The sequence below is a fragment of the Cnephaeus nilssonii genome, assembly GCF_951640355.1.
Source record: "Cnephaeus nilssonii genome assembly, chromosome: 3".
NCBI lineage: Eukaryota > Metazoa > Chordata > Mammalia > Chiroptera > Vespertilionidae > Cnephaeus > Cnephaeus nilssonii.
In genome coordinates, this window is record NC_137074.1 from 79552924 (window position 1) to 79580025 (window position 27102).

Here is a 27102-nt window from a genome sequence, read left to right on the forward strand (position 1 = left end):
CCTTACTATACAAAACAGAGAAAAATCAAACACATAGTTTAGAATTTAATTATTACCAAATCAAACCACTTATAAAACTAAAAAGGGGGAGAAAAGATTTCTCTCTCTCTGGATAGGAAAGGGCTTTCTAAAATATAATGCAATTAAAGATGTGACAATGGAAAAGATAAATAATTTGATTAAGCAAATTTAAAGTCTTGACTATTTCAAAAATTCTCATAGAGTTGATAACACATTTGAGAATAATTTTTCTAGATGATATTACAATATATATTTAACCTATGTCTTTAAACTAGTCAACAAATACCATGAGACGCCCAATAAACAAGAGCCAAGATAAACATCATTAAATGAAAAATGCAAATGGCTAATAAACAAGTGAAGAAAGTACTGTTTTATCAGCAGAGACATAGAAATTAAAAAAGCATTTTACACTATTACATTAGCTAGAAATTTAGTGATGGAGATACAGAATGCTAATAATCAGGATGCTATAGTAAGGTAACTCTTATACATTGCTGGCAAGATGAAAAATTGGTTTATCCTTTCTGGAAAGAAATTTGACTAGACATATTAAGAAGTTAAAAAACTGTTAAATACCTAAACTGTTAACTCCCATTCTAAGAATCTATTGTAAGGAAATAATCAGAAATGTGAATAAAGACTTATGATCATAAATGTTCACTGCAACATCACTTACAATTAAAATACCATTAGAAATAACTTAAATGTCTACAAAATGGAAACTGATTGAGTAGGTGAAAGCATATTTAGATCATGTAATATACAGCAATTAAAATTACGTATATGAATAGAATTTAATAACATGAATATGCTATGTCATATGGCAGCTAAGTAAAGAGTGAGCTTTAAAATTATATAGCATGATTTTAATTTTATAATAAAAATATTCTTAGAAATAAAAAAATATTCTGAAGTTTTAACAGTAGACCACAAATAGTTCTATTACTAGTCATTTGGCAGTGTAATAGAAAATTTTGTTAATATTTCTTTTTGAATTTTATATATTCTAAATCTTTAAATATGAATTAAATAATTAAGAAAAAATTAAAACTTAAGAAAGAGGGAAGGAAAAAAAGAAAGAGGAAGACAGAAAGAACAAGAAAGAGAAGGAAAACAAGGAAGGGAGGAAGGGATGAGGGAGAGTGGAAGAGAAAGTGGAAGGGAGAGAGGGAGGGGAGGAGGAAAAAGATAGGAAAGAAAAATAAAACAAGATTTATGGCTTGGGAATGTACCTGCAATCTCCTTTTTTAATATTATTATTTAAAATACATCAAAATACTTTTCTGGGCAATCATAATAATCTGATAATCATGATTAGATAATTCTCCAATATGCACACTTTTCCGCCAATTCAAACCACAGAAACAGTCACCTCAGCAAGATTATTTCTCAGTTCTATTTTATCCAAACCCATTTGTCACTGAAAAGAATTCAGTATTTTTTTTTCTTCCAATGGGGTATGTACTACCTTTTTCCCCCATGGGACTATCTAATCAATGGAGTATTCTGTGGACTAATTTAATTAGACACAAAGATATATCTATCCATATACATCACATGCACACATGCAACCATGAATAGTCTTCGCATGTTCACCTGAATATGGGATATTTCCCTGGCTGAATACTTCAATACCTAGTAACCAAAGCTAGGACCAAATTCCCCTCTTCTCACCAAAGTGCTTCCTCTACCTGCTCAGTGACACAACGTACTTCACTTTGTAATTGGCATGTGATTTGAAATGCAAACTTCTGTGTGATGGTTATAACAATGGCTTACATTTGCAACAGGTAATACATAACTGTTAGAATGGTTCCTGAGAACAGATTTTGAAAGGTGAAGGGAAAATGGAGAACAAGGGACTGAGTTTCTGAAGTGAGAGAGAAAAAGGTGTCTAGATGGTGGGAATTGGCTGATACATAAAATACACAAACATTCCCTGCACTAAATATAGGCTAGGCACATTAAAACAACAACAAAGCAATTGCTTTATCATTTTGAAGAGTTAACTCTTATGTATGTGTAGGAAGTAATAGAAAATAGATGAAGATTTGAACAGTAGCAATGTAAGTAGAGCATGTGCCAATTTGCTCTTGGAATATGTTATAGTAAAAAACAATCCACAAGACAGAAGATAATAAACATAATCTCAAAATACCTAGAATACTGAAGTACTGGAGTAACTATATTGAATATCAGACTTTTAGATATTTAAATAATTTAGTATGATCTTGTCTTATACATCCAACTCTGTTTTCTGAAAAAGAAATGAATTCCTAAAATGTTAAGTACTTTTACCTAACACCCCATACATAGCTAATCAGTTGATTCAGTCTCAGTATCCAATAATAGGACTATTTCCTTATTTCAATAAAAATACAACGCAAACACAATTAAAAAAAAACATTCTTAAAAATAACCTGGTACATACCACTGTGTTTGCTTGGTCATAGGTACTTTGAATTTTCCCATTTACTTTGTTTATACCTGAAAAAAAAACAAGGAAAAAATAACATTATTTTCATTTTTATAGTTTCTATGTCAATTCTTACTAATCACTATGAAAACAACTATAACTTCTGCTCTCTTCAACTCGAGCATATTATTTTATTTACTATAATTTAAAACACTGATTCCAATGAAGTTTTTGAATGAAGGGATAACAGGAAGAAAGTCCAGAGCCCCCTAAAGTCTTCTTACATTCACTTCTGGTAGCTTTCCATCTGAATATGTGCACATATTGTTAGTTTTTCAGCTAAATTGGTGTTCATTGATCAGGGATTGATTTAAAATACTATAACAATCAATGAACTGCTATCAATGGCAGCATCAAATATTAGTATCATTTAAAAAACACACTCATAAAAGATAGATTCTGAAATAACAATACTCAACAAGTTCTGTTTATTTTTGTGTTTTCTCACATACCAGAAGATGGGAATTAACTGGTCTCATACAGTTAATACATAATTAGAAATTTGAACATTAGGGGGAAAATAAAAATATTGCAGAAAGCTAATTCAGGTACTTACTTCCAATAATAGTCTTGTGATTGAAAATCTTACTCCATATTCCACCTTCTATATTGTCTTTCACGCCGAATTCATAAACCGTGTTGGGCTTCAGATTTTCTACAATTGTTTCAGTGGCTGGACAGAGTTGAAAAATCCATTTCTTTTCCTTATCCTTTTCTCTATAGCGAATTGTATAAACTCTGTTGAAAACCCAAAATAAGATGCTTTGAAATCACAGGGAGATTCAGAATGTTTTATTTCTTAACAAAACATCACAGCCTCTTATCTACTCCAAAGGCTATATTTAATATTAGCCTCTGCTTCAGTCAGCTTCCTACCCTTGTCACATTGGTTTACTTGATAATTGTGTAATATAGGCAAGTTCTAAATTCTAAAAGAGACAGTACACAAAACTACTTATTTAAAGAAGTTTCCTTGATTTTAAAGCAAAATATAGGCCTGTGATAATAAACAGTCCTGCACAACCTAGCACACCACAGATACTTCATAAATATTTCTGGAATGACTAGAATGGTTACTTAGGTGTTCATAGGGTCATTCTAAAATTAGAATATAATTGCTCTGATTGGCCAATGATTCAATCACCAAAATATATTGGCTTATTTCTCTTTCTTTTTATTGAATTTATTGGAGTTACCTTGCTTAAACAATTAGGTCTATCATTATAGTTTTTTAGTGGTCACTACAGAAGGTTTTACTTACCAAAACTCACGAATCCTATAAAACCAGAGCGAACTGAAGGAAAATACAATAAATGTCTACATTGTACATGTGCAGAAGGCTTAAGACATTTATTTATTTATTTTGGTTTATCCATACAATAAACTCTGAAATGAGCAGAGCAAGAATTACTATGGAAGAAAAGGAGAGGCTGAGAAGTGTCTAACGTCTGATAACCAGTGAGAGAACCAGGCAAAAGGTCAATACCTTTTGTATTGCATTGGACTATCTTTCTACTGTGATGCTTGGCAAAAGGAGATGGTAAAAGACAGGTAAATGATGCAAAATAGAAGAGTAAAAGGAATCACAATTCCTTTTAGCATTATTTAAGGCTTTTTATCTTTTGTTTAATTGTGTATTTACCGTCACAGACTTCCCATGATTGTTGGAGGACACCCAGGATTAAGTGTTGATTGCATCTTTACTGTGGATGATTAACTTTAGGCACCAGTGCATGGAGGGGCAACAAGTCTATTAGACAGGTAGCAGCCCGTGAATGTCGTCATCAGAGAAGACCTCTGGAAAGCCTTCCTCTAGCAATTTGGATTTTCAGAGCACATCTCATACCCCAACTAAGTATAAAACTGTTGAAGGCAGTGTTTGGTTCAGCTGGCATTATTCTGTGCTTTGATGTCCTCGATAGTCTCAATATTGACAAGAATTATTATTATAGCTTAAAGAAACCCATAGCCCCTCAACATGTGGTGGAGAAGGCAGGCAGTGGCTTGGATATTTGTCAGCTGCAAATTAGTAGTGTGACCTTGGGAGAGTCTCTTTGCCCACTAATGCATAGATTTTTCTCCATTGAAAAAGAAAGGAATTGGACTAGATGATCTTTGGGATTATGTCTGTTACTAAAAATTTATTCTAGCTACACATCAGACATTCTAGTCTAATAAAATACAAAGGCAGAACATAGGGTAAAACCTCAGAGGTAGAAACCCCGAAAACAAAATTTGTGATGTAGATGACAGTGAATTATACTAAGTGGAGAAATGGAAAAATGTCAAAATAAAGTTAGTCTTTCACAAACTATCTGGCTTGGTACACATGGCAGGCCATCTATGGTGCTTTCCATACCTTTACAGCAATGTCTTCTTTTTTTAAAAAAATTTATCTTTATTGTTGAAAATATTACAGATGTCCCTTTTTTAATTTTTTTCCCAGTGACCCATTCTACCTTGCACCCACCTCTCCCAAGCCCTCACCAAACTATTGTCTATGTCCATGGGCTATGCATGTATGCATATAAATTCCCCGGTTAAACCCCCCTCTCCCCAGCAATGTTTTTATTTCTATGTGACTGACTACTACTATATTTCCTAAAACATCTATTCCACACATTTTTTTCCTCTCTTCACATCAAAGTACACTTTCTGTAACCCCCTTTATCAATGTTGTTTCCTGCCACACCGAGACTGTGATTAGTGATATAAATTCTGTCCTCACTCCCTTCCTCTGAAAGTGTCTCTCTCCCCCTTCACTCTCTCCCTGCCACTCCCTTCTGAAAATTAAGCAACTTGGTAACTTTATTCCATGTCCTAATTCAATCTGCTCCCCAACCATTTTCTTGATCTTTCCAGGACCTTTCTTTAAGTCTAAATGTTTAAATATTTTCTATTCTATCAAAACAAAGTAAAACTGATGCTTACTTCTTACTCCTGCCACTGTCTTTTAATACAAATTCTTGAAAGTAATATACTTTCTCTCACCTTCTTACCATTCATAATGCCTACACCTCTTTGGTTTTTGTTTTGTTTGGCTTTAAAATGTTTATTTTTTTATTGAATTTATTGGCGTGACATTGGTTAATAAAATTATATAGGTTTCAGGTGTATAATTCTATAATACATCCTCTGTGTATTGTATCGTGTTTACCACCCCAGTAATCCTCTTTGCAATGTGGTGTCTGACTTGTTAGTATAGTAAAACCTTAGGATCAAATCCAATGACTTACTCCTCCATGAATTTCATAACTACTTTAAAATCTACCCATCTTCATTTTCAAACCTTTCAGGTTTCTTCTCCCCTCGTGTCCAATCAGTGCTCAAGGCCAGTTACTTTTCCTGCATGATTCCTCTTGTACCTGGCTCGTCTCTATTCCTAAGGAGTTTAAGGACCCAGTTTAGGTCCTCATTATCTTTGAACTTTTGCAATAATTTTCAAACTGGTCAACCATTTCTCAAATCTCTTTTCCTTATTACTACCTACTGCTGGCTAGCTTAAGCTCAATAAAATAAGCTTCTAGTAATTTTAGTGCTATCTAAAATGAAATAGCTTGTCTGAAGTGATAATTATAACAGTATAATAAGTGGAGAAATGGATAATTATAACATAAGGCAATAATATAAAAAACATCAAGACTAGCAGAACACAGTAAGCACCATTTATTGAATGCTCACTGCATTCCAGACACTATGGGAACCTAGCCACCTTTTATGGTGTCATTTCATTAAATCTGACAACCCTAGTAGATATTAGTATTATTACTTCCATTTTAAAGATGAGAAAACCAAAACTTGAAGCATTTCAGTAACCTGCCAAAGGCCACACAGTTTATAATGGAGCAGGATTTAACTTAGGGGGCCTTGGACTTTCTTCTTGTTATCCCTTCATTCAAAAACTTCATTGGAATCAGTGTTTTAAATTATAGTAAATAAAATAATATGCTCGAGTTGGAGAGAGCAGAAGTTATAGTTGTTTTCATAGTGATTAGTAAGAATTGACATAGAAACCATAAAAATGAAAATAATGTTATTAAGAGTAAATAATATAATATGAAAGTGTTAGAAAATGTGAAAATGATATCTAAATGAATCATAAAACTTCAATAAGTTGGCAAAGAAGCAATAACTAAAGCAATCTTAAACGACTTAAATTGGAAACACAGGAAGGAAAAAAGTTATTAATGGCAAAATATATTTTGGTTAAAAACATGTTTTACTCTTTATCTGGGCCAATTTGGAAAGCTTTCTTTTGACATTAGATTTATCAAGGATAAGTGTAACGTTCTTCCATTCAAAGTTCATTAAGAATAAAACCCATAAATTAAGCACATCTATTCTCCAATGTGAATTAAGAAAAGGGTCTAAAAACAGGGAGACCCATATGAACCTATGCCAATAGGAATAGAAACATGTACCACAAAAGAGTAAATCAACATTTAATTAATATTCCCAAGTTTAAAACAAAACAAAACAGGGGTTTTCTCACTGGAAACTTACTACACAGAGCTTTGACATAGGAAGTTCAAAAGCAAAGTAAAAAGCAAAAACTTTTCCAAAAATTTATTTGCATTTGTAGGATAAATGAGGCTATCCAACAAAACAATGTGAAAGTTTTTTGTTTTGTTTTTTTTGGGGGTGTGTGTGTGTGTGTGTGTGTGTGTGTGTGTGTGTGTGTTTAAATCAGAGACTACACAGGGGGCCAAATATTAGAGTCCAATGGATTAAAATAACAACAGTTGGTATTTCTGTAGCAAGCCAAGGGCATTCAGATTTCAATGGTTTTGTAAGAAGATACTCCTGAAGGAAAACTTCGGCTGTATTAACCTTCCAATTTTTGAGAAGCAATCATTCCCTATAGCTATTATTGCTTATTCTAACCTACTAGATTAGTCTAAATTCTAAAAACATCTGCATGATCATCTGAGAGTGAATTTCTCCAAATCTGCTTACAATTACACTAATTTAGAGTTGTTCTGGTGGATTTATTTGGCTGCTTATACCGAGTACAGCATTTCCAGAGCTTTTTAGTAGGGACTACTATTTTTTTCCTCAAATACCACAAAGACTAAAATGTCAGCTCTTTATTAACTATACTGGGGAGAAAGGAAGCATGGTTAAATGAAATTCACAAATACTCCAAGTGCTTCCTTTTAGTCATTACTATTTAATTCTTCCCTTTTAGTCATGTCTTAACAATTTCCTATTTCTGTCCATAGCATCTTGACATTCTATTATTTAATTTTAATTTTTTATTTGTTTTTTATTTTCTTTATTGATTACATATGTGTCCTTATCCCCCCATTACTCCCCCAAACCCCATCTCCTGCCCATTTTTTAAAGGAACTTTACTTGAAATAGAATTCTTTATTTTAAATATTGTGATTTGACAGGCATGAGTGCATCTACTTGATGAAAAGGACAGAGCCAGGGTGTTAGAGGGTGGGGGTGATGTGCATGTGTGGTCTGTGTAGCTTGGGCCTGTGAGCCACCTGCCTTGATTAAAATCCTAGTTCCACCAGGATATCTGCTCCTCTACCTTCTCCACATTCGTTACCTGCATGTGCTGTCAGTCCATGACAACAGTTATCGATTAGAATCTGTCATTAGATAAATTATTTCATGGAAGGGTCAGTAAGACCAGGTAAGATTAGAGGAAAGGCTTGAGGACAGGGGAGGAAATCATATCCATATTGTGCTATATGAATTTGCAGGTTACTGAACCTCCGTGATTTATCAAGCAAGTTGAATAACTGCATTTTGCTACAAGTGTATCAAATTTCTTTTCTTCCTCCCTCTTTCCTTCCTTCTTTCCTTTCTTCCTCCCTTCCTTCTTTCCCTCCCCACTTTTTGACTTTTTTAAAAATAAGAGAATAAAAAATTATTTTAAAAAAGAAAGCAATTTATAAATGTTTATTTTCTCAGCATTGTCACCCGGGATCAATCCACTAGAAACTGGAATTATCACAAGAAAGCATGTTCTTTTAAGAGTCCATTTTCCAAACAAAATAAGTATGGGTTTAGTAGTGGGTGAAATAAAAATATTTCAGATTCTTTGTAACATCTCAAAATTATTATTTTTTTAAATTGGTTTTGGCAATATCTTCTACATGCCTTTCCCCAAAAATGTCTCCTTCAGAACTGTAGGATGGACATGTGAAGGGAAATTTAATTTTTTTCTTAGTCTAGATTTCCTAATCAAAGTCATATGAAAGGCACTTATAAACATTTTAAAGGTCTTGCTTTTTAGTTCAATTTAGACAAAAATAAGCATGACACAAATAGATATTTGGCCAAAAGATACATGAAAAAGTGCTCAGTACCTTAGTACATGAGAAATGCATATCAAAATGGCAATGAGAGAGGACTACACTAGAATAACTAAAATGAAAAATACTGACAACACAAAACGTGGTGAGAATGCGGAGCAACTGGAACCCTTCCTGTGTTGCTTATGGGAATGTAAGTGGAAAAGTTAGGCAAAAACAAACAAAGCAAAAATAAATAAATATACATCTTTCCTGGGAGCCAGCAACCTTTCTAATTTTTATTTTATTTTATTTTTATTTTTGTCAGTAGTGGAATGATCCACCCTTTTTACTTGCAAAGGGTGAACAGAAAGCTACTATATTTCTCTAGGACATTTACCTTTCCAACTTTTAACAGTCTTTTCTAACTGCCTGCAGCCTCATCCTCTGAGCTTTCATTACACTTCTCACTGATACTCTCCATTTGCCATGTGGCTTATTCTCCCTGGTAGTTTATTCTTTGTTGAGAAAATATACTGTCCAGTCTGTGTGGCTCCATGGTTGAGCATCAACCTATGAACCAGGAGGTCACTCTTCAATTCCTGGTCAGGACACATGCCCCGGTTGAGGAGCATGCAGGAGGCAGCCAATCAACTTTTCTCTCTCATTATTGATGTTTCTATCTCTTTTGCCCTCTTCCTTCCTCTCTGAAATCAATCAAAAAAGAAAACAGAAAACATACTTGCACATGTTTCTATTCAGGTAGGTGATAACTCCCTTAGGGTAAGCCTTTGCATTCATTCCCCTTACATCCAGAATGGGCTGGACAGCTAAGAGGTGACCTGTAAATGCTGATGCTCCTAATATTTACACATTCTTCTAAAAGCATGCACAAATACTATTAAAAGCAGGCACTACTTTTCAGATGAAAAATAAAGTCTTCCATTATGATGAGTTAGTTACCTGTCATTGGGACAGTGACTCGGCAATGTCCAGTCATGGTGTGGGTTAATGAGGAAACCCCAGGACAGGAAGACAGAGCTTGGTGTCAGAGTGCCAACCACCAGCTGGAGAGGCTTGCGAGAGCGTGTTTTGCCTACGGAGGTAACATACAGGTTAATTCTGTAACAGTGTATTTTCATGATTGGGATAAAATGCATGAAGATGACTTGGTAAGATGAAGAAAAGTGTGAAAGTATCAAGTTCTTTTTATATAATGCACAAATATTACTAATTCTTTGATAATTAATTTAAGCATGAATCAAATGAAATATTCCTTTTTGATATTTATGTGTGTGCATATGTGTGTATATGTATATATTCATATACGTATAACATATACATATAAACTATATCCAATTATATCTAGTTTTTATTTTCTTGTGAGTCAGGGATGAATATGGAGGTCTTGGCTGTTACCAGTAAAATAAAAACACACACATTTTCATATACATATACATACTATATTCACATATACATATATGTACATATGTATATATACATACTCATTCCATTTCTTTTACACACAAAATAAAAACATGCTTTTCCCCCCCTGGGACTGTGAATTAGTGTGAAATAACATCTGAGAAAAGAAAGCTTAGCATCTAGGTGTAGGAATATTCTATCTTTAAAACTTATTTTGGAGTGTAAAATCCCCATCATACCATTAAAATAAGAATATTTTTTATAGCGAGTATCCAAATGGAAAATGCAGATCCACTTTTAACAATGCTGGGAGAGTAGGAGTAACAGGAAGCACAGCTGTTCCGATGGGACTAAGTAGATTTGGGCAATGCTGATAAACCACTGTAGATTCTTTTCAAGTATATAGAGGCCAGACATTTCACATTTTCAAAATATGTGAAACTGCAAGAATGGAAACAGTGAAAAAGAGAAGGGAAGATCCTCAACCATAGAAACCAACACTGGTTCATAAAAAAATCAGAGTGAATAAAATAAAAATCCAATAGCAGACCTCGCAAAACTGCATAGAGCTAACATAAAACATATATATTTGTATTCTCATTGGATTTCCCTTTCATTTCATGGGACTATGGGTGTTGTATTTGCTATAGGACCAACTTGTGTTATCTTAGTCTAATGCAAGTGGGAACCAGTGGGTAGGAAAGTACCCATTGTATGAGCTTAGTGGATCTTATCTGAGCCAAAAGCCCTTGAAAATTGTGTCATACTGTTGCTTCCATTAGATTTAAGTTTCTGAAAATTGTTATTTCAGTGAAAAAAATCTTCTGAGCCCAGAAAATACATAACCTAGTGATGACAAATTGCCTCATTGTAACATTGCTGAACTTTTACAAGATATTTGAAATAATTTTCAATGATAGTTATTGTTTACTTGGTTGCAAACATGCATTTATACTTCTCTGTAGATTTTTCCAACCCACCCATCATAGTACCTTGTATGATTGTGATATAAAGGGTCCAAGTCTGGGCACCAAGATGGGCAGATTAGAATCTAAAATGAGGGTGGGGAGCACTGGTAGTTTTAAAAATCCCTGAGGTGATTCTGGTATGCCTTTTTCCACCCCTGAGTTGATTTTCACTAATGTAATACTAATGTAATCTTATTTTACAGATAAATATAACTTTCAGCCTACAGAACTTTCAAGGGTGGCCCAAGTCACACCAAAGGCAATTGTAATCTAATTTTCTTTTTACTGCATCATTGGTTTAGCTCACACCTTATGAATATGATGCCACTTAAAGACCAAAGATACATTTTTTCTTTCACAAGGGAACCTACGGCTTACACGACCCATCAAATAATTATTTCACTAAGTTTGATTTTAATATAAAATGATTAAATAATTACAATTTATGTGGTAGATGCAAATATAAAATGAATGGAAGTGAATCCATTAGTCATGATATCCTTCTCAAATGCAGATTACAAAAACAAACATGATATCTGCTGCCTGAAAGGAAAGGTGGGGCGTTATATCCTGAGCAAGATGAAGCCGTTTCCTGCAGTGGTCATCACAAAGTGAAAAATGCCTTCTAAGGCCAGTGTCATATCAGCTCCAACATGAAATGAAGTTGTAAGGTGCTACTAGGGTGCAATCACCGTCTTGACTTTCCTTATATATTTTTGTATATTTGTATTATGATCATATTTGCATTAAGAAACAGTTCAATGAATATGAAGCCAGAATCCCATGGGACCAGACTCAATGCTTCTTGACTTTATTGTTAAATATTTTGAAATAGAGTCTTGAAATATTGTGAGATTATTTATCTTGAAGAGTATGGAAAGCTGCCTGGACAACTATTGTTAACAAGTTGAAAGCAGTGATTGAAATTTTCCCTGGGCTTTGGGAAAATATAAAAGGTCAGGAAAAGGAATGTGTATTTTTCAAAATGCTTGACTATTTATTGCCTCTCTTAAAAGAAGTGGAAACACCAGACGGAGTGGGGAGAGGGGAGAGGGAAGAGGATTGGGGCAACTGATTTCTGTGAACCAGATTTGGCTGATTCATCTAGAGGATGAACACACAGCTGTCAATGACCCCTTGCTGGGTATATTTAAAGATCTGTATGTTCTTCCCACCCATTTCATGCCTTAAAAAAGATGTATCAAAAATAAAATAAAACAAAAAAGATCCTTTCTTGTGTGTGGCATCCAGTGTACTATAAAAGATAAGTCTGACTAGGAAATAATTATTTTGAGAACAGTTTACATTGGAAAACAAGGTCAACTCTACTTACAGAGTTAGGAAGGTGTAGTATCAGGTGGTAAAATCATATTCACAGCTATAATTGGTCCCTCGTTATAGCAATGGTAACTCATTTGATCTGAGAAGACACTTAAGTAGTGAAACTGGGGCAATTTCAAGAAGGATTTTAATCTTTTCATCATGTGGAAATAATTCTACTCATTTATTCATATGGCATCTATGTTCCTGTTTCAAGATGTCCTATCCATGGGAAGATGGGTGTTGTACTGCCGTTTCATAAAAGGAGTTCTTCTATATTTGACTAAATAGAAGAGGTTTAGAAGGGAGAGATCAGGAGTAAATAAAACCGAAGTTCTAGTCTATTTAATCCAACACATATAAATTAATTATGCCTTTGAAATGTAAACAGTATCCTTCAGCAAATGTTAGACATCAAAATTTGCCTTCAAAATCTGAAAGGCACAATAGCAAGCATGAGGTCACACATTTCAAAACAAAGACACCAACAGGAGCAACTCTCAGTGAGCACTTGCTATGTGCCAGGCCTTGGCCTAGGTGTGGCATATCCAGGAACTCATTTAATTCTCACGATGACCCTAATTATGCAGCAGAAAGGAGGCACTGAGAATTTACATATTTGCCTAAAGCCCTGCAGTTCACATGTGGTGGTACTGGGATAGGATCCTGAGAAGTCTCCACTGGGTTCTGCTACTAATCTATTGACCCAGAGCCTGCTATGCATGTTTCAACTTCTAATCTGCATTCTTAAGGCCTCCCCAAGGCCTCCCATACTTTCTGTGGGGAGAAAAGAGACAAAAAGTCCTGGTTTAGAGTTAATAAAAAACAAAATGAATGAAAAATACCTGAGCATGACTTCTTTTGACTTGGTGGAGGAGCAGGTCGAACGACAATCAGATATTTAGGCTCTGCATCTGGAAATAATAATAACTTGATCAATAAAATTCTTTGAGAACGAGCAGCATTTGCCACAGCACACCCATGTCCTGACTCAGTGCTCCCAACTTTAGTCATCGTAACCACAGTGGATGAGAGGACCCAGGAATTAAGAAAGTTAATACTTCTTGCATAGTTCAATTTAGTTCAGTTTTTAAAATGAAAATTAAATCCAGATTTTTAAGACCAAATGGACAGGGGTAGGGGATAGGTCTTAAAAGAATCTTACTAGACATGGATTTCATGTCACATCTTCATCAATCCTTTCCTCTGTAAACAGATTTTTTAAAAATCAGATCAAATCGATTCTGTGATCCTCTTCCTCACAGAGAGTCAGCCTGATGCTAAAATCAGAGACGGAAAATCCTACTTGCATAAGATATATGGTCATGTCACCTGTTGTATGATCTGAAATTGCTCACTTTTATGAAGATATTACTTTGTTGTTTTTAATCCTCACCTAAGGATATTTTTTCCATTGATTTTTTTTAGAAAGAGTGGAAGGGAAGGAGGGAGAGAGAGGGAGGGAGAAAGAGAGGAAGAGAGATAGAGAGAAACATTGATCTGAGAGAGACACATGAACACATCAATTGGTTCCCTCCCATAAGTGCCCCAACCAAGGCTAGGGATCAAACCTGCAACCCAGGTGCATCCCCTTGACTAGGAATCAAATGGTGACCCTTCAGCTCATGGGCTGACACTCTAACCACTGAACAACACCGGCCAGGGCAACATATGAGTATTTATAATGACCTATTTTATCTAGTTACATAATTTCTCAGCCAGTCTCATATCTAACCAGTCATTTTCATGAACAATTTTAAAATTAGCTCACAAGTTTAGGTTGCTATAATTTTCACCTAAAATATGCTAAGGGGAAATAAATTAATAGAGAATCTGTTTTTAAAATATTTAGGTTTTAAATAAAATGATGTTTAAATAATTAGTATGTGCTATCTCAATCATGAGTTATTAATTTATCAAATGCTCTTTTTTAAACTGATGTTTCCAAGCTGGATGGTTGGTTTCAATATATGTAATAAGGCAAATACACTTGGGGCATACTAGTGACCCTGTGCATGAAATTTGTGCACTGGTGGGGGGGGTGGTTTCCTCAGGCCAACCTGCACCCTCTCCAATTGGGGACCGCTGGCTCCTAACCGCTCACCTGCCTGCCTGCCTGATTGCCCCTAACTGCCTCTGCCTGCCTGCCTAATTGCCCCTAACCTCTCTGCCTCGGCCCCGCCACGATGGCTTTGTCCAGAAGGACGTCTGGAAGGTCTCCGGAAGGTCTTCCGGTCTAATTAGTATATTATTCTTTTATTAGTATAGATATTTCTTCAGTAATGTTGGACCCTGAAACTCATTCTACTCCAAGTTGCATTCAGACGCTGTAGTCAACAAGAGTTCCCCACCACTTGCTCAGGCGCATCGCACATCTTTGTGTTGTGTTCATTCTGGGTTCACAGAGGCCTTGTCTGCCCAGGGCTTTACAGAACTGACCTCATTCTCAGCCAAAGGCAACCTGGAAATTCAACTGCCCTAAATGACTAGAGCCTTTGTTTTTTTCTGGACATCTCACTGCTCTATTTGCTATAACTTGCTGGGTAATTACCACTGCATAAAACAAACCAGGGAACTTCAGGATAAACAGAGCTTTGCCTGTTTATCATCTAGTTGCCTCATGAGCACAGCACAGATAAAGGAGCATTCATTGTGTTTCAGAGTCTCAAGTGTTTGGAAGCATATCCTGTTTAGTGAAGCTTATGTTGGGAATGCGTTTAATCTAAATCAAGTTTCCTAGTAGAAATACATTAACCATTTCCTGATTCTATTTGGGATATAACATGATATAGGTATGAAGAAACTACCAGGTATTGAGTATTCTCTATGTGCAGGATACTTGTTAGGCACTTTACATTCATGCCTTAATTACTCCTCATGGCAATCCTCTCAAGACATCTGATTATCACCCCAGTTTGGGGATGAAGTCACCACAGCAATCAGCTTGATGGGCACAAAACGTGTGCAGTCGCACAGAGTCCTGTGCCCGAAGGGTGCCACGCTTGGTTTAATAACCTGCTGTCACCGTATTGAAATTGTTAATACTTTTGTCTTTGACTTTGTGTTTTGCAAGGGAAGTTTGATGGAAGGATGGAGCGTGCGAGTGAGTAAAGACCGGAACAATATGCATGTCCTCAGTTCCTCCCATCCACAGAGAGCATTCGAGATGCCCCATTAGCCCAGCATGTCAAAGGGTCCATGATTGCCTGGGAGTTCAGCAACACTCAAAGGTAGAACAAGGTAAGCATATTACACCTATGACTGAGTCAGGGCCTAGGAGGGGACACTGGCAGCTCTGAGGCTACACTTCCCATTTGAACCAGAACTAGGTTCAAAGCATAATGAAGGCAATAGCCTTTTAAGAAACACAAATGAGTAAGGAATCCAATCATATTCTTTCTTACTCGTGTTACTTCTCGTATTCACCACCTACTTATGCTGGAAATGATGACGTAGAAGGAATAGTTAGAGCAACCCCTAGTTCCTTTCTTTAGGTTCTTCCACATTCATAAGCAAGTCAAAGGCAGAGTATTGGTAGTATGTGCACGTATCAAGAAACAAAACAAAAAGTTGAGTTAGTTTTGTACATTTCCACTATTCTGGTAAGAATGAAATACATGTATGAACTACCAACTACAAATTGTGTAACTTCAGTGGTACTGCTTAGGAGTTTAAAGCACTTACATTTGCACTGAAAACTAGCAATGCCCAGTATAATGCTAAATGTTAAAATTCATGCTGATAATAAACAAATTTGATTTAATGACATTAAGGAGCAAATAAAATAACACCAGGACAAGCTGAGAGGGAAACTCTGGAAGAAAGGGGACAACTTTATATTTTAGTACCTTTAATGGCACTCCCCTCCCCCCACCCCCCACCCCCTGCTTTTTGAACCAGGAACCCTTCGTTTTTATTTTGCACTTGACCCTGCAAATTATGTCGCTATTTTAATCTAGTCCTCAAAATGCCCTTTTACTAAAACTCTGGCATTCGCTTCTAGAAAACAAAGCTAAATCCCTATTTTTCTTGAATTGTCCTTACTGTGACGGAGCCTCTTAGAGTTAGCCTTTTATTTCCTTCCTTGATACGCATTAACCCAACTATGCCTCAGTGGTTTTTAAGAAGACTTGAAGTACTAGAAAAATAACATGCACGATCCAAGACATACAAGCAATTTAAAAGTAATTTTTGTTATGATCCCAGTCATTTTGCATAAAGCAAAGGCAGTTACAGCCAATTACAAATTGGAACAGATGTTGGAATCTGGGTGCACATGTGGCCCTCTCTGCTCATTAAAAACTTTCAATGTTCATGGATTTCAGCAGTGTTTGCATTTGATTGGTAACACAGATACGGAAAAATAAAACAAGTGAAAAAGAAGATTTCTATTTCTGTTCTGAGCTATGAAATTCTTTGTGGGTTTGTAGCAACCTGGAAATATACACAACAGTAGCCTGATCAGAAATTCTGGTAAAACATGCCAAAATACATGACTTTTTCATTTAAAGCACGTGTTAACTAAAATGTCAATTTAAGAAAATTGTGTGGAATGCAATTACCTTAACAAATGTTCCTTTCCTAATAGTTAAGCCTATATACATGGTTGTAGACTATTTATATCTAATTTTCTTAATATTTTAAATGCCCTCTGGTAGACCATAGAGACAGTTTACTATTTGGGGAAATCTACTATTGAAATCCTTTATAAGATACTAGAGTTTTTGATGATACAAATAATCCTCCCATAATTGCTGTGTTTGACAAATTCCAATTCTCTCATGTTTTAATAGAGGACATCTGCCTTGTAAGCCACCTGCTTTAGAATGCTGTCACACAGCCGTTTGGTTCTGCCACATACATTTCCACACAATAACCATAAAATAAACCAGATGATCCTAAAGGAAATCAGGTAAGGGGCATGAAAAACAAACAAAGAAAAAACAACACACCAATTTATTTACCCTGCCATCTTTTTTCACAATTTGGTTTCATGTCAAACTAAATTTCTGGGCATAAGAGTGTAGACTCCGGAGTCTGGATAATCCTGCTCAGCTTCCTCCCAGTACAAGGTGAAGTACTTCACACCTGTGTACCCTGGCTTTCTTGTCTGCAAAATGGAAAAAGTCAGAGTACCAGTCTCATGGGGTTCCCAGGGACGAGTTGCCTACAGACCGCCTGGCACACAGCAAGTGCTCATGTAACCATCATGATGATGAAGATGATTTCTTAAAAGCAGAAGTTTGTGCCTTAAGAGGTCCCAGGGACATAATAAAGTAAGGAAAATGTTCCAAACCTTTTGTATCACAGATTCCAAAATACAAAAATTTTATAGAAAAGAAAATTATAGGCCATACTGATAAATATTCTGTCCTTGACCCCTAATCTCTTCTTCCGAGCTCTTTCTCAAGTAGGCCCTGACTGTTAGGTTTCTGTGTTCATCTCTGCATTGTCCAGTTTTAGGGAGAATCCTGCTTAGATGGTTTAGCCAGAATTCCCCATCCTCCATACTTCATCACCAATGATACCTAATCAGGTTCTTATCCTTCACCATCCCTTCACCATCTCTTATTCCAGTGGTTCTCAACCTTTTTAATGCCGTGACCCTTTAATACAGTTCCTCATGTTGTGGTGACCACCAACCATAAAGTTATTTTCGTTGCTACTTCAAAACTATAATTTTGCTACTGTTAATGAATCGTAATGTAAATATCTGTGTTTTCCGATGGTCTTAGGCAACCCTGCTAGTGGTTCTCAACTTGTGGGTCGTGACCCACAGGTTGAGAACTGCTGCTGTAGAGCATAAGACCATCGGAAAACACAGATATTTACATTATGATTCATTAACAGTAGCAAAATTACAGTTATGAGGTAGCAACGTAAATAATTTTATGGTTGGTGGTCACCACAACATGAGGAACTGTATTAAAGGGTCGCGGCATTAAAAAGGTTGAGAACCACTGTTTATTCTTCACCATCCTTCAGGAGGTATCTGATCAGCCTGGCTTGCCTTCAGAAAGAATCTGTTAGGTTGGTTTAACCAAAATTTTTCTTACACTTGATGTTTCCCCTTAGTAATTTTTCATCCATTGACCTCTCCACAACCTTTTTCCATGGTTAAGAATTTCCACTTTTCCTTGTATTTAGAGTTGAGCCCAATCTCTCTCCTCCACTGCAAGACCCCATTACAGTGGTCCCTATACTATTGAGACAGTTCCCCTTGAATGAAGTCTTCCTTACCATCTTTAACAAGTGCCACTGAGTAATTTTTTTTCTTTAACAATATTCATAAATATCAATGCAAAATATCCTAGAAAATAGAGTGGCAAGCACAATCTGGCAGTACAGGAAAACATTATGGCCAAGTCTAATTTATTCCAGAAATGTAACATAAGGAGGAAAAAAATATTTCCTATTTCTGCTGAAATATTGACAAAATTTATTAACAATTTTTTAAAATAAATCTTTATTGTTCAGATTATTACAGTTGTTCCTCTTTTTTCCCCCCATAGCTCCCCTCCACCCAGTTCCCACCCCACCCTCTGCCCTTACCCCCCTCACTGTCCTCATCCATAGGTGTATGATTTTTGTCCAGTCTCTTCCCACACCCTCCACACCCCTTTCCCCCAAGAACTGTCAGTACACTCCCTTTCTATGCCCCTGATTCTATTATATTCACCAGTTTATTCTGTTTGTCAGATTTTTTATTCACTTGATTTTTAGATTCACTTGTTGATAGATATGTATTTGTTGTCACTTTGTTGTTCATAATTTTTATCTTTACCTTTTTCTTCTTCTTCCTCTTCTTAAAGAATACCCTTCAGCATTTCATATAATACTGGTTTGGCGGTGATGAACTCCTATAGCTTTTTCTTATTTGTGAAGCTCTTTATCTGACCTTCAATTCTAAATGATAGCTTTTCTGGGTAGAGTAATCTTGGTTGTAGGTTCTTGCTATTCATCACTTTGAATATTTCTTGCTACTCCCTTCTGGCCTGCATAGTTTCTGTTGAGAAATCAGCTGACATTCGTATGGGTACTCCCTTATAGGTAACTAACTGTTTTTCTCTTGCTGCTTTTAAGATTCTTTGTCTTTTGCCCTTGGCATTTTAATTATGATGTGTCTTAGTGTGGTCCTCTTTGGATTCCTTTTGTTTGGGGTTCTGTGCACTTCCTGGACTTGTAAGTCTATTTCTTCCACCAGGTAGGGGAAGTTTTCTGTCATTATTTCTTCTAATAGGTTTTTAATATCTTGCTCTCTCTCTTCTTCTGGCACCCCCATAATTCGGATTTTGGTATGCTTAAAGTTATCCCAGAGGCTCCTTACACTATCTTCATATTTTTGGATTCCTTTTTCTTTTTGCTTTTCCAGTTGGGTGTTTTTTGCTTCTTTGTATTTCAAATCTTTGACTTGATTCTTGGGATCCTCTAGTCTGCTGTTGGATCTCTGTATATTATTCTTTATTTAAGTCAGTGTATGCTTAATTTCTAGTTGGTCCTTTTTCATATCCTTGAGGGTCTCACTAAATTTATCAGCGGTTTCTAGAAGATTCTTGAGTAACCTTATAACCGTGGTTTTCAGCTCTATATCCAGTAATTTGCTTTCCTCCATTTCTGTCATTTGTGACCTGTTTCTTTGTCTCTGTATTTTGGCTGCTTCCCTGTGTTGATAGAGTAGCTTTGTGTGCTAGGTGTCCTATAGGGCCCAGTGACTCAGCCTCCCTAATTACCTGAGGTGGACACTCTTGGTGCACCCCTTTGTGGGCTGTTAAGCTTTGATTGTTGTTGGTATCACTGGGAGGAATTGACCTCCAGGCCAATTGGCTGTGAGGATCAGTTGTGTCTACAAAGGAAGAACTTCTGTGCTGGAGACACCTTTATGGGGCAAGACTTGCTTCAGTGGGGCTTTGGTGCTCACTGAATCTGCTCCCTGACTGTGTCTCTTTTGGATGTGAAGAGTTGTAATCTGGATGGTCTCACTCTGACCACTGGGTACACTGGCTCTTGGATCTCCAAGGAGGTGCAAAGTCAGTCACTGCCTGAGGCCACCCAGCAGGAGCTACAGAAAGATCTGCAGATTCCTCTTCTTTGTTTGGGGTTTGGAGGTGCCCAGATGAGGCCCAGCTGTGAAGCAATGCAAGCTGCTGCGGGGCCTTGGGCCTTCTTTTGGAGGCTCTGGGGCTCTCTGACCCAGCTGTAGTTTGTTAGGTTTTAGATTGCAAAAGGCCAGGCCATTTATATGCAAAAGCCTCTGCGCACAGCTTGGGTGGTGTTGTAAATTGGGTGGGGCGGGGTCTCAGGGAATCACCAGGGCAGAGCAAACAGCTATGGCTGACCGTCAGCCCTGCTCCGATGAGGTCCCCAGGTCCCTGTGTCTAGCGGCACCGTGTAGGAACAATGATTGCTGCAAGCACCTCTGAGAGAAAGGTGCCTTCGTGTTCCGGCCCAATGCCAGACAGTCCACTTTCTCCCTGTATGAGTCTGGGTCCCCAGAGTCTCGCCTGGAACTGGAGTTCAGAGCAGTCAGGAGCTTGTATCTCCCTCCCGATTGAAAAAGACAACAGCATACTCAGTTGCCAGCCCTTTTCACGAGCGTGCCTCCGCACTTCACTTCCACACCTCCGCACCTCCTCCCAGTCTCAGTGTGCTTTTCTCTTTCCTTCTAGTTGTATAAATTCCACTCAGCCAGCCTTCCCGTGGTTCTGGATGATATCCGTTTTGTCTTTTAGTTGTAGTTTTGAAGTGGTTGTGCGAGGCAGCAAGTTCAGGTGTTTACCTATGCCGCCATCTTGGTTCTCCCCACCAATTTTTTTAACCAATTCTGAATAAGAATTCAATGAAATTCTTCCTTAATATGATCAAATATATCTTAAGACATCTGCACCACTTTAATTTAATGTGCAGGATCCCACACACACACTTCTGTTGATAACTCACCTTGACTTTATCAGAATATCCAACCCTCATTTTTCTTTCCCTTTTATTACCATATTTTTTTAAATGTTATACTACGATTCTATTTTTGTAACCTGCTTCAGCTTTCCTTTGAGTAATGGGACAAGGATTAGGCAAACAAAGAATTATGTAACCAACTATATTATGTGTTCTTGTATGCCAATGCTGTGGGAATAGCTAAAATGAAGTAGTAGGTTGGGAGCATTCCTGGAACATTTACGCACAAGACCAGTCTTACCAGAAGAGTGAGTTAGAACAAACTTGCTCTCGAAGGTCCCAGATATAAGTTCCTATGACCATTTCCCTCTTTGAGGTATCTCCTCACTTGACTGAATAGCTTGTTCTCACTTGACTGAATAGCTTGTCCTCTTTGATCTTATTTTCCTTTGTTCTCAGAGAGGATCACAAAAGCAATCATTTGCAATTTAATGTGAATGGATTCATGTTAGTCTCTACTCATGATCTATTTTGTTTACATAAGAAAAGTGTGTCCTCTACTAAATACATCCTGGGCATCAAGCAACAAATGGGGAGACTTTTCTTTTGTCCCAGTGCCCTTCCTAATTACTTTTCTCTGTCCCTAAAATTATTAAGGTGTGGAGAGCTACCTTCTCCATAAGCTAAAGACAACTGGGTTGCAAATGTCTTGTCAGAGACTAGAGTTTGCCTGACACCTTCCAGTAAGGTCAAGAAAGTGACAGCTTCAAAATATAAAAAAACAAAAAAACAAAAAAACACAACAACAACAACAAAATACCATGAAAGTGACAGCTTCAAAACTGGCAAAAGAGGGCCAGTGATTTGGAAGAAACCCCAGTAAAGCAGTGTCTCCAAAATGCTGTATTGCCAATGTTCTTGCTGGCACAGAGGGTGAGATGGTGTTGAAAACAAGGCTACTGAGAACTCTGAGTCAAAAGGTAAAGCAGAAAAGTTAAACCCCCAAGGTGAAGAATATTTAACAGTAAGTTCACTTTTCTTTGTCTTATTTTCCTTTCGTGGTTTGTTTTTTTTAAGTAATAGATATCTTCCTCTCTCAAACCCCAAATCCCACGCTAACCATATGAAAAACACCAGACAAAACAAAATTGAAGGGCATTCTGCAAAAGAACTAACCAGGACTCCTCCAGACTGTTAAGGTAATCAAAAACAAGGGAAGTCTGAGAAAGTGACAGACTACAGCAGCCTAAGGAGATGTGACAATATAATTCGGTATCCTGGGAGGCACCCGGGGTCAGAAAAAGGACCTCAGGTAAAAATGAAGGCAATCAAATGAAGGATGGCCATTAGTTAAAAATGTATCAATATTGGTTCATTTGTTGTGACAAATGTAGCATATTAATGCAAGATTGTGAGAGGGGTCCCAGATTGGAGAGGGTGCAGGCTGGGCTGAGGGACACCCCCCACCCCCCGCCCGTGCACGAATTTCGTGCACCGGGCCTCTAGTTCTAGCATAAAGAGTTTATTTAAAAAAATGTCTTTGTAAAAAATAGATAACATAAAATTTATGTATCGATGAATCAAAGGAAGCTCTTTCTATAAGGATAAAATAAAGGTCCTACTAGGATGCAAAAGCAATGTCATTCATCAGCAACTTTTTTCTCCATTTTAGATAAATAGTGGTGTGATTTACAGTTAAAGGGTTTTAGAATTTGATGAAATAAGGTAGGTGCTTTTATTAGAAGCCCATATGGCACATCACAAAACTAAGAAGTTAAGAAAATCACCCACCTAGCCTGTACCAAAAGTCTGTGGCCCTGGAAATCTCCACAGAGAAATATTTTCAATTTTTTTCTTGCATCTGCAAGTGTTCACATGCCACCCTTAACAGTAATCTGGCCTGAGAAGGTACAGTCCAAATTTAAGTAGTCCCTTTAGCTTTAACATTTGGCAGACAGCTCCTGTGCCTCATTTCATCAACACTAGCACTGAGTAATGTCTGTTTGCAAAGACCCTTGAACAGCCTCCTTGTGTTTTAAGCTCAGGCAGAGAGTTCCACTCAACCAATAGTCAGTTCTGAAGAAAGAATCTTGGAGTGAGGCACTGGAGGGGGTGAGCCAGCAGGGCTCTGCGGGCCCTGGCCCTGCATTCTGTCTCAGCTGCCCTGGCCGCACTGCTGGCACCAGCTCCCTCACCTGCTGGGCCAGGAAGGAGTGAGGGAGGCCTCGCTGGGCAAGAGATGCACAGTCTGGTGGAGGTGGTGGTGGTGGTGGTGGGGGGGGTTGGAGTATAAAAAAGACAGCAAATCCTACTTGTCTACTTACTCATTTTTTGAAAGCTGCATCAGTAATTCTAAATTTCAGGAGAATAACCAATCTTGCTCCCCACCCACACCACCTACTCTCACATTCTAGTGATAAATAATAACAAATTGACTCCACAACAGCAAATGGGTTTCAGCAATGGGGTACAGACGGTTCATATGAGAGCGCAGTCCGCATCCATTCTGAAGCCCAGTGAGTGGAAAATGAGAGGCTCAGATACTGTTGATGCAAGAGATACATCCCTCCAGTGGGGAATATCAACCAAAAAAACTCACTATAAAATATAATAATTAAGTCAAAAGCTAGAATGGTAGCCATTATTAGTCTTGTTTGTTTGTTTTTATGTCCTTTCAAAGTTTGGTGTCTCTTCTGGAAAAATACTAATGGGTTTTTTTTTCCTAGAACATTGAGAAAATTATGCTGTCTGCTTAGACACGTGCTAAGTCATAGCTTTGCAAAGCTTCATGGTGGCAGGAGTCCAAAGAGAAGACACAGTAGTCACAAGTAATATCAGTATTGCGCTTAATTCACTATGTTTACTAAGTTTATGAATATAAAACTTTAGTAACTTTTAATAAACCACTTAGGTTACTAGCACGTTGCTCTTAGTTTTTATTCTATAGCTGTTCATTTTATTCCACACATAAAAATGAACAGCTATAGAATTATGAATCATCACAAACTAACACAAGGTCTCTACCTTTTAGAGTATTTCCAAGTCCCTGTGAGAAGATGTGGGAGCTGAGAATCATGCTGAATCTACCCAGGACTCAGTTCATGTTTTATTGATATCTGTACCATTAGGCCTGGAAATATAGTAATTGCACAATAAACATTTTCTGAAAGAATAAATGAATCTACTCCTCTATTCCTTTTTGCCTGGGGCTAGAGTAAAAATAAAGTGTGAAGCTTGCAGAAAGAAAGGAAAAAATGATTCGGGATTTGGGGAATAGCAGTCAGCAAAAGAGAGCAAATGATCTTTCTTAAAGGCTAGTAAACGTGAACCACTGAGTTCATCTTTGATAAGCTATCTGTAAAACTGGTTTTTTCCCTTGAAAGTTTTTTCTTATGTATGGTTTTGTGTGTAAGAATAATCCTTATCCTTTTTTCACCTGTAAAAATAATTCAAAGCAAATGTTAAAGCCAATCCTACACTGTTCAGTAGTTATTTCCATAAAAAGTTACAAAAATGGTTGAAAAATGAGCCAACGCCCACTTGGACCGAACATTCTGCTGGGCCCTGGGCCCTGAGAGAGCCCTGGCTTCTCTCAGCCTCTGAAAGGCATCCGGCAGACTCGGGCCCCCAGCAGGCTGGGGCAATACGGAGGTCAAATGGTTTTTAGAGGCACAGCCACCCCCTAACTCAGAGCAACTACTCACGCAAAAATGGCAAGGAACATCACCACTGGCGGGATTCCAGAGTGTCCTGTCACAGCCACGCTCTGAAGGGAGCTTACAGCTGATGGGATGTATGTTTCAGAGTCGTTTGAGATGGATGACGGCAGGGAGAAGCAGCCCCTCGTCTCCATGCTGCAGAGTGAGTGGAACCTCTAACTACAAAATGAGACTCAGCTTTGACAGGAAGACAGGAGGTGGGGAAGGAGGAGGAGGTGGAAGGAAGAGGTCGGAGGCGGGAAGAGGGCTTTTCCTAGGCCCAGTAATGTGTACCCGCAAAGGCTCTGCTACGCTCCTTCACTGTCCCCCGCCTACTAAAGTGGTCTGAAAGGAGAGATGTATCCTTTTTCCAAACAGAGAGGCATTTCAAAGACACAGTCCACTGAGGAAGACATTACTGGAAACTTTTCCTGAGAGTTTTGCTTTAATTTCAGTGAGAGTTGGGGAAGCATTGCTCCTGAAAACACACACGTGACCCGGCACTGACTGCACATACTTTCAAGCCTCATCATTTCCAAAGCAAAGGGTAGGACCCCGTTTATATAAGCAGGGGGAAGTGACATTAAAGACACTAAAATATAAAATGTTTCCTTTCTTTCACAGTCCCTGTCCACACCTGCCACGGGATTCATGGGCTACCTAATGTTGAACTCTGCCGGACAGCGCAGACCCCCACCCCACCCCATCCTCCTCAGCCTGCCTGCCTCACTGCATGGGACCCGCCCCCATCACTGCAAACTCGGGATCAAAGCACCTCACCCCCCACCCCACCCTCCAGCGTGAAAAAGCCAAACTCCCCTTCCCACAGGCCTGCCATTCCAGCCCAGAGATGCCAAGAGATGGCAGCCTTGGCACTGGGACACGCGGTGTACCTTAATAGGGGTGCGAGGGAAGTTTTCTTTGGCAAAATCACCCACGGAGTGCACTGTGTCGCTGCCAGCCCATGCAGAACTGCTGCCACCAGGTCCTGCCAGATGTCCCCCTGGGCAGGGGTAGGGGACGGGGGTTCGCAGACCCGACCCTCCCTGCATCACAACGAGTCCCCACCGAAGGTAGAGGTGACAACAGTTGTTGAGAGGGAGTGAGGAGAAGGCCCAGCAGCAGGGGTGCCAGGAGACCAGGTGCTGAGAACCAGACTAGGTGTAGGGCCGTCCAACATAACTGACAACATCAAACTGAAAGGTAAAACTATTCAGAATTTCAAGACAGTGACAGTAAAGCTTTAAACTTCAAATGCAGGGCCCTTCTGAGTACACTGGCCACAGGCCCGAGAAGCCAGCCCGGACCTACCCTCCACTCCAATCCCTGCATACCCACCATCTTGATTTGGAGACAAATTCTTTGCCTACACTGCAAACAAAGACTATTTAATAACCTATTTCTCTTACCCACTTGCCCCACAGCCAATACACATCCTTTCCTAGTTTGCAGACTTGTGAGGCGTTGAAATTGTTGACTTTATTGCCTGCAGGTTAGTTCCTTGCCCGTGTTTTACATGTGCAATCTGCAGAGAAACTCAGTGTAGGGGGTTTAAGGTTTGGCAAGGGCTTGCTTTTGAAAGACAGCCTGGACATACGCACATTTCCCAGTGAGTTCATCACTTCATTCATATTATTTATCTCTACAGGAAACACCATTAAAAAAATCAGGACTGTGTCTTGGTATTTCCCTTTCAAGCTAAGCCACAGGAGCTATCAGATGGTAAGTCAAAGCTTTCCAGTCAGCCAGGTGTTTTCTCTCTTAAATGCTGGCTAGTGCTACCACATAGGAGTGAGGAGGCAGGAATAACTCCCAGGAGATGAGTTTTTACGCAGGGTTCGAAGGTAAGAGGGGACATGAATGGCATGGGGAAAGCACAAGGGCATGGTGGTCATATGCACAGGTCTGAAGCCACCTGCCACTTACCGTTTCTTCATTTGGAGGGACTTACTGTCTTCATTGGGAAGACAAGGGTACTAATAGTACTGCTTCAAGGGACTGCTGTGAGGATTTAGTGACCTGTTTCTGTGAAGGCCCAAGCCTAGCAC

General features: G+C 38.2%; 1 protein-coding gene across 31 annotated transcripts in view; it reads right to left on the minus strand.

The window, feature by feature from the left end:
• The window catches only part of ABI3BP (ABI family member 3 binding protein), a 245497-nt gene that overhangs the window by 144510 nt on the left and 73885 nt on the right, over positions 1–27102 (minus strand). For all 31 annotated transcript variants that reach the window (XM_079766383.1, XM_079766388.1, XM_079766365.1 and 28 more), the window contains exons 3-6: positions 13310–13378; positions 9715–9847; positions 3057–3238; positions 2456–2511 (exon numbers count right to left, since the gene is read on the minus strand). In XM_079766383.1, the coding sequence (XP_079622509.1) occupies positions 2456–2511; positions 3057–3238; positions 9715–9847; positions 13310–13378 (440 nt within the window). The remainder of the gene's footprint in view (positions 1–2455; positions 2512–3056; positions 3239–9714; positions 9848–13309; positions 13379–27102) is intronic.